Genomic DNA, 8,995 nt, shown 5'->3' with positions numbered 1-8,995 from the left:
TTTTCCAGATGACGGACTCAGAAGTTTGGGCTGAGGCTAAATGCCTGCTTTCTATCTGGGATCTTTAACTACTCGATAAATTGCCAGTTATTACAAATGCAGTTAAAATATTAAATATTATTTAATTATATTTATATTTATAATATATTTATAATAATAATAAAATTTAATAATAAAAAACATATTATTCCCCAACCTGGCAACGCAGATTACACAACAATAGCTCTGTATTCTCTCCTTCTGCATTATTCACTGCAAAATGTTTTACGTTTTGCTTTTCAGATTATGATGATGGAAAACCTGGCGTTATATGTGCTTAATGAGGACTTCGTGCTTTTTTTTTTTTTTTTTTTTTTTTGTATAAAATAGTAAGAAACCTACTCCTACTCCCTGTGTGTACATATATTTGTATATATGTATATTTGGCAACACATGTAGCTGATTTTAATGATATGTGAATGTGCAAAGAACCAGGACCACACATATCTGTCTTCATTAAAAAAAAAAAAAAGCTTTTATTTGCTGAATGTTGAAGCTCCTTCAAGGGTAATGTTACCATAAATGATTGGCACATGGTGACCTGTATACATCAGCTGCACTGTGATCAACGACTTCAGCTCCTCATTCAGCATCAGATGGAGAATCAAATGAGTACAAAGCAAAGTCTGTCTAAAGAGCATAGGACCACTGACTAACACTGTCATATCTATGCTGAAATGTTGACATATGTTGGAATAAACAGGAATTACTTGGAATGAAAATATCAGCTGATGCCAGCTACATATTATTCTCTAAATGTCATGATGGTCACAAAGAAAGACATAAGCACATAAGGTACAATGCGTGTCATGAGTTAGCAGGTGATTTTCCAAAGGTGGACATCGTGGTGGATTTTCAGCTGTATTGAGTTTTGATCCCAGTGATAGGCTGTTAGTTTTCACCCCCACAGAGAGCCAGCAGAATCTTCTCATAGTCTCCCTTAGTGTCATCCTGTAGAAGACAAAGACGGTGAATCTTTAAACTGTTTTCCTTTGTCTTTTCTTGAGTGCATTATCACAGCCCACCAAAACAAAACTGAACATCTGGGACGGGGTTTATTGTCATCACATGTTTGCTCACCAGAATCTCCTGGTAGAGTGTTTTGCCGTAGTTTTTCTTGTACTCATCCTTGATCCGTTTCATGTCAATTTCAGCGCGGCTCACCATTATGCGGGTCAGGATGTTTTTGCGGGTACCTTTACCCTGAAGGGAAAAGAAGAGTCAGTTAAGGAAGGCCTTGGGCAGAAAGCACAGCATCCTGCAGGCATTTTTATTTTCTGTTTTGTGTGTAGTAGCCCACACATACTGTACCTTCATGGCCAAGTACAGCCGCTCTGCAAAGAACGCAGCCCTGCTCCCAGCACACTTCACTGTGGTAATGTAAGAAATAGTTCAAGTTAAAATCATGTCTGTGTTTATTTTGCTGGTTTAACGCCTGAGTAATAGTCAGAGTACAGATTTGTGCCTTTACCTACTGCTGTGAGACAACTTTCAACATCTCCCTTCATCTCCAGGTCAATCGCTTTGGCCACATCCACTTTGCTGTACTTTGAGTACCTGTCAAATACTGAAGGAGAAGAGGAAACACAGGAAGAGTGTTAAATCTCACAGGGACAAACAGTTCAAAACAATAGATGTCACTCAACAGAACAGAGAGCCAGCTTACCTTTACGGAGATGAGGGCCACTCCTGGTGGTTAGGATGTCGATGAAGACTGAGCAGTCTTTGCCCTTCCTCCCCTCTCCAGCCTCGTACAGAGCCCTGGCGTCGCTGTCAACCAGCTGTTCAGAAACTCTGTCAGTCCTGCTGGCCTGTGATATGCAGAAACACAGCAAGTTCACAACGCTGAACCCAACTAAAGTGGACTTCCGTGCTGTAAGTCACATATTTTTCCAACATTTCTTGGACATGAAAACTGAAAAATAAATAATTTTGGAAAAATATGATGTAACCTGATAAATATTAAGTAAAAAAAAAAAAAAAAAAAAATGTAATTTATCCACCAGACACTTTGCAACTTCATGTTTCTCATCATTTTCTCAAAATGGAGCTTTGACTTTATTTAAAATGTAATGAATGTTCAGTGTTTAGAGTTTGTACTGTGCATGTACCATTGTAAGATGCCCAAATCTGTGTACACAGATGTTTGTGTACCCAGGGAGTAATTTTTTTTTTTCTTCATAAACCACTATCAGCTTAGTACCGTCACAGCCACAGCAGGGAGTGTTATGTTGCCTCAGAACTTAAGAGTGTCCTGGTGCTGAATAATTGATTGTGGTAAATGTGTTTGCAAAATCCTGCAACAAAAGTACTAAATGAGGAATAAAAGAAACAAAGCAAAGGCGGACACACGTGTACCTTGCAGAGTGCAAGGAGGGCAGTCTTGAAGTCTCCGCTGGTGTCAGACCTGATGTCATCCTCCAGATCCTTTTTGTATTCTTGGTGAAGAAAAGGTGACATTAGAGTACAAAAATTGATGATCAAAGTTTGAAAACTGTGTTTTGAATAATTAAATTTCTAATTTTTGTCCCTCGTGTTGCTACTATTTCTGAATAGGAGCTTGAGGAAATTGAGGATTGTTGCTTAAACTTTGTTGGCACACACCTCCCTTGTAGACCTTCTTTATCTCCAGGATCTGTGCGTTGTTTCGGGAAGCCAAAATCTCTATCAGGGTGTCCTCGTCTGTTCCCAGACCCTGAGAGGGGGATGCATGTATAGATTAAAACAGAGGAAGACCCCCTTATTCTTCACAAACTGAAACACCTTTTAGCCTCCCATTAAGAAAACAACAGATGATATGTGGAAGTGGGTGGATATCATCATACGCCCAAAATAACAAATGATGGTGAGACCAACGCATTCACCACAGATGTGTTTGAGTAGCCTTGGTTTCTAAAGGTTTGAGGGGTTTATACATTTCTATCAGGGCTCATTTTAAGTGAGACGTGTGTGTGTGTGTGTGTGTGTGTGTGTGTGTGTGTGTGTGTGTGTGTGTGTGTGTGTGTGTGTGTGTGTGTGTGTGTGTGTGTGTGTACCTTCATAGCCAGTTTGAGCAGCTGGGCATCGTACTGGGCCGGTGTTTTCAGCAGAGCCAGCACCACGTCCTCCAGATCTCCCTTCAGGGCGGTTTTCAGGGCGGTTTCCAGAGGCTGTGGGGCAACAACAGATGAGTAAATATAGCATGAACTGCTTTGAAACAAAAGCCAATGTGTATCGACCTTCCTCCTGTGAACGTGTAATGCTCATTACCTTGCCACTGGCCTGCTGGTAAGCCTCTTTGATCTGCTGTCTCTGCTCATTGCTCCTTTTCACCAAAATTTCAATGATGGTGCTCTCATCCACGCCTGCAGAGTAATGATTTCTGTCATTCTGCATTTGTACAACAGCACAGTCAATATTTGTACTTCTGTGTGAGGGGGGCCCACAGAGAAAGGAGGTGACTTTCTATCATACACATTTCTATCGAATGTGTAGTAATGATGCATGATAGCCAGCAGAGGGTGTTAAGGTTCTTAACACAGGAACATCACGTCATGCTTGAAGAAAAGACATTGCAAAACCCAAACGTGTTCACACATGCTCCGAAGGATCACTGTGTCCATTTTATGCTCACCTTTTGTTTTGATGGCCTTGTCCAAGACTGACACATCTCCACTGGGGCTGAAATTGGGTGCTGCTGTTACCGTTCCCTCGTTCTTTAAGACCTGGGAGACATATCACAGATTATTGTGTGTTTGGTAAATACTGGTGTGTAGGAAGTAGGTTGTAAAATTGTGTTGTTTTTTTTCAAATTCCATCAGGATACAAGTGCTACAACTGACAGATTTCTTTTCACACACTTCCTCTATCTATCCTCCATCTTAAAACAGACAAAACAGGTTTTATGTCTCCCTTGGCTCTGACCCTGCACCTCTAAGCCCTCCAACCCATGACAGCGCCCTTTAAACTGTTTGGACACGCCCCTGTTGGACTGAACTGAATATTACAGTAAAGTCAGAGTACAGACTGAAATCATGCTGGATAATGTTATGAAACTTTCCCTTAGTTCACTTTAAGAAACCAGGCAAAGGAGAAGTAGCATTTTGTTCTGTTTGCAGAGTTTATAAAAGGGAGGGGCACAAATTCCTGCTTCTGTGAGTCACACAGTCACAAGACTTAGTTTGGTCATTTCTTTTTGCATATAATCTTTACAGTCCAGACACCCTTTCACTTTAATGACCGCTAACATCTTATTTGTTTGCTCTGCCTATCTCCCTTTCCTTCCTCCACCTTTAAACTCATTCATTCTTTTCCCGAGCTATCTACACCTCCCTCCTTCCCTCACTGCCTGATCATTTTTTCCACCCCAGCATACCACAGGAAGAGGGAAAAAAAGGGGGGGAAAAAACAGCAGTTGGCCTTAGCAACTGGAACAGAGCCACAGAGTTACTTACTGACTCATCGGGCATGCCCAGATAGACAGTTTGCTGCAAGAAGGCTTGGATGAAAGACATGGTGGGACTGCTGGAGTCTGTCTGTAGGAGAGAAGAGAAGAGAAGAGAAGAGAAGAGAAGAGAAGAGAAGAGAAGAGAAGAGAAGAGAAGAGAAGAGAAGAGAAGAGAAGAGAAGAGAAGAGAAGAGAAGAGAAGAGAAGAGAAGAGAAGAGAAGAGAAGAGAAGAGAAGAGACTGATGTGATCCAAATGTCTAAAGTAGCATTTAATGTTTAGAAAGTGACCTGCTGGAGGAAATAGTAAAGCATCTTAAATTATAATAAAACACAGCCCACTGAACATATTGTAGATGGTATTTAAAGAAGAGATTGTCACTCTTATTCTGATTGAGTTCTTTAACTTGTTAGTTGAAGAAAGAAAGAAAATGTGTTTGCTTTTCCTTAGTCCAGTCCGTGAAACGTGACTCCAAAACCTCTTTCCGTTATTTCCCCAACCACACCCTCAGAGTTTAAATCAATACCTTTAGGGAGAGGAGACTTAAAGCCATCACATGTTGTTCCAAACTCTGTTAAAGTCGCAAACTTCAGATCACACAGAGATCACACAGAGAACAGATCCGAGATTTTTTTATGGGAGGAAAATGACTTACCGTTTGGCCTTAGAGGAATGAAGTTTGTCTCACTGAGGTTCCAGAGACGTTGGAGAGACACAAAGAGTTTATTTATACTCCAACACAAACTCCACCTAGTAACCGGTCCAGCCCATAAGATACTCCCCTCCACAGCTACCATTGGACTGAACCACTGCCGTGGAAAGCAGAGCTCAACGCAGCCCCGTCCATAACGCAGCACCAGTATGCAATGCGTAAAAAGTAGGAAGAGTTTCTCCAGCACATATGGTCATAATCTAACACCTGGAAGACATCTGGAACAGGGAGTATGATGTAGGCTACTTCTACACTATCATGCATCTTATTTGTTACATATTTAATTATCGTGTTACTTTATTTGCTACACACGTGATTGTCTCCTTTAAACATTTAGATTACAAAAGTATACTATTTATACACTAAAACGGAATTTGCCTGCAACACGGATTAGGTTATTTTGATAACTTTAGTTTTTTAGCTCAGTAGTTTCACCTTTTCTCTGTATTAGCCTCTATTGATGTTTTTGGGTGAAAGCCCAGCACAATTAAGCAATACTCTTTAAAGTAACTCTTTATCTGCGTGGTGGGGCTCATCATGGACACTTGCAGGTTTCTTCATCTGGTCTCTCAGTTCCACAGGTGTTACTCACTGCTGGAATCTGGAGTGCCCCCAGCTACAGCAGTAGTTTGCTGTTATTGTTGTTTTAGAGGACAGAGTGATCTCTCTGACATTCCTGCTGTCTCCTGCAAAAAAAAAGTCATCAATAGGTGTCTTTAAACACAGCCTGAGCCAATGAATCCACTACTGTGTATCTAGCTGAAACTAGCAAAGTCCACTTTATGATCCCTCAAAGGAGTCTGATAAGGTGTGGCATGTTGTTATGACAGCAGAGACAGGGCCTGACTCTACCTGCAGGCTACATGCCTCAGCAGAGGGTGAATGGTTTCACACAGCAGGGATTAACAGATGGAGTGATGACACGTTTGTTTAATGACGTCTTTACTTTAACACAGTCACCCTTTATCATACTAAACAAGCAAAATTTGACATGCCCTTGATGACAAACATTCAAACTTCCATCATGCAATTTCTTAATATCTTTAAGCTAATCTTTCCCTGTTGTGACTTGTGCTATTGCGTTTAATGACACAAGCTTATTTATTATTGAAGTTATTTCACAAAGTGACACTTTGTACAATAAAGTCAGAGCAGGGTTTGGATTGTGAAAAAAGAAAGAGCAGGCAGACCGGTGTTTTCATCAAAGTGGCATCATGGGTGGATTTAGCTCTAAGTAAGGTGTGTTAAACAGATGCTCAAGCTGTGGTCCAAATGTTCCAAATAAGTCCCCTGATCTAAAAGAGAAAGGAAATCCTCTCTGAGGGGCTCATCCAAGAACAACAGCGCAAGAAGACTCGATACCTGCAGTAAGAGCAGAGGCAGCAGGGATCATGAAGGTTGATTTTACTCCATAATTACACCTTTAGAAGAAATATGGACAAATCACTGTAGCAAATATCTAATTTTTATATGCTAGAACGTATCATTTTCTCTTCATTACAGTAAACCTGTGTAAATATCATTCACTGATTCTCCTCAGTGTGGATGTTGGTGGCCTATTTCAGCTTTATTATTTTGACCCTAACAATTCAGGAAAATGTGGTGTCTCCAGGAAAACAAACAAACAAGAGGGACTAAGTGAAGTGAGTGTGTGTACATACTATATATGTGTGCCTGTAAATGTGAGAGCGCATCCAGTTACAATCTCTATTTTACACACGGGAAACCTGAGGACTGTTTGGGGCATCTTTTTACCATCAGGCTCTGTGGAGTGCCTGGTGAAACTCCATCTCTGCAGGGTTAATATTTAAACACTGTTGAGAGTTTGGTTCCCCAGAGAGATCAGAATCAACTCATCCTGGTCCTCCTCGTCAACATAGCAGCACCCAAACCGCACTAAATCACATCGAAGGGATCTTATCTACTCCGAGAAGCAGGTAGGACTTTTTAGTTAGACTTGTTTCATCCTGTCATCCTCTCTACACTCTTAAAAGTAAATGTTTTCTGGTTGATTCGTGTGTATATTTTTTGAAAGAACTGGCTTTGTGAGAAGGTGCCCGGTGAGAGGGAAGATTTGTTCTGATACTGCACCGTGAAAATCGGAAAGCTGAAAAAAAGACAACATAGACACCAAGTCAAAGTTTGTGATATTCAGTTTTTCCTGTTGAGAAGCTTGCAGCTTATAGTAGCTTGGAGAGGCTGACAACTGGATTACACTCCCCGAGTGGATCTGCTGAGTGAGCTTTCTGACATCTGCAAATAGTTTGAGGGTTGAACAGGAGTTCATAATTTAGATTGAAATATCTGGAGATTTTCAGTTCCATATGAATAAAAAATTTCCATCTTTCTGGCCTTCAGAATGATTTTAACCATCTTCTTTTCTCTGCAGATTTTGGACTAATCCAGTTACATAACATTAATTTACAAAGACCAAACACAAGAACAGTAGTGACAGCCAACTCACAGTTATAGACACAATGTATGTGAACTCCTCTGGAGCTGAGAATGGACCCTATTCACTGACCTTCCTGGGGAAGAAAGTGGGGAGACATCACTCTGTGGCCCCTGCAGGCAAGCAACGTGAGTGTAAAACACACCAACAACGAACAAACAAACGCACATTGACAAAGGCTTATATTCATCTGTATGTTGATCATGGAATCCTTGTGTTTTCCTGTGATATAATGTGTTATAGAAGAGTCTGCTTTGTGTCTGATAGATGTGCTGCAGGCAGACAGGTGAAGTTAGATGAGGTTTAAATATTTCAGCTGCTTGGCTGCCTTCATTGTGAAGCAGTGAAGCTTCCAGTGTATCAGAACAAACATAACCCATTGTTCCTGGCAGGGTCTGGTTGGAGATCTGGATCTGAGGGCCAGCTGAGTTCACCAGAAAAAGATTTAAACACATACACATGCAAAGACACATGATAAAAGACAAGTATATGCAGACTTAAATGGCAATACAATCAGCTGGTAGTCATTGCAGAATTAAAGACAGATGCGTTTTGTGTGGTTTCACAATTTGACATCCATGCAGAGGTCCTTGGGTAAACACAAAATATATATGTATTGCAGATTAAAATTTTACATCATGCACACCATTTGAATATTATTTTGTGTCTCAGTTGCCTGGGAGACAACTGTCAGGTCTTGCTCTGAGGACCCGGTGGAGTCCTCGCGGTCTCGTCAGGTCCCAGTAGCAGTGCAGGTGCTGGAAGATTTACCAGGCAGTGTACCAGAGCTGAAGGAGGAGAGGCCACGTCCAATCATTCACAACTCACAGTTTGACCAGTATGAGGACAACACAGCAGGTCAGCCCTGTAGACTCCTTCGGTTTAGCTCTATTTTCCGCCTTTTGGGTTCACCGTCTGTCTGCTCTAAAGCTCCTCCAGCAGACAAACTGCAACTCCAACTCTCCCTGTGATTCATCACATAATTTCTGTTTCTTTACTGAAAGGTGTTTCTGGAAGGAAAGTAACAGCATGACGACACGCCCACATTCCTGTTCGAGGAAATAAAGAGGGTAGAGGGTAAAGGGGAGAGGGTGATGAAATATTCAGAGTCATTTTGTGGAATGTGTCAGTATTTTAGATAAGACTGGGAACATGTATGCATCTAAGATAAAAATGAAAATAAACAGGGACTAACTACTGAGTTCACTATAAAATGATTGCAGTTATTGAAATGATCTGCATTTTGAGTGTAATATTTAGACATTTAAATAAACATCCCTAATCATCATCATAAATATGTAAAACATGTTTTAAATCTTATAAATAAACTGCAAATGTTTAAATGGAATTTTTGTGTTTTTTTTCTT

The 8,995-nt window shown here is 40.7% G+C and overlaps 1 protein-coding gene across 1 annotated transcript; it reads right to left on the bottom strand.

Moving 5' to 3' along the window:
- Nucleotides 1-491: 491 nt before the first annotated feature.
- Nucleotides 492-5,168, bottom strand: anxa1a (annexin A1a). The gene is made up of 12 exons (XM_069138904.1): nucleotides 5,120-5,168; nucleotides 4,473-4,553; nucleotides 3,653-3,743; nucleotides 3,289-3,383; nucleotides 3,075-3,188; nucleotides 2,644-2,734; nucleotides 2,398-2,477; nucleotides 1,706-1,850; nucleotides 1,511-1,606; nucleotides 1,351-1,409; nucleotides 1,120-1,242; nucleotides 492-990 (listed from the first exon to the last, which is right to left on the bottom strand). The coding sequence occupies exons 2-12, from the start codon at nucleotides 4,530-4,532 to the stop codon at nucleotides 931-933; spliced, it is 1,014 nt and encodes a 337-aa protein (XP_068995005.1). The 5' UTR covers nucleotides 4,533-4,553; nucleotides 5,120-5,168; the 3' UTR covers nucleotides 492-930.
- Between the last annotated feature and the right edge of the window lie 3,827 nt (nucleotides 5,169-8,995).

The sequence above is a fragment of the Embiotoca jacksoni genome, unplaced genomic scaffold (genome assembly GCF_022577435.1).
Source record: "Embiotoca jacksoni isolate LCO1_2020_lvr unplaced genomic scaffold, fEmbJac1.0.p SCAF_8, whole genome shotgun sequence".
Classification (NCBI taxonomy): Eukaryota; Metazoa; Chordata; class Actinopteri; family Embiotocidae; genus Embiotoca; species Embiotoca jacksoni.
This window is presented reverse-complemented; position numbering and strand designations above follow the sequence as displayed.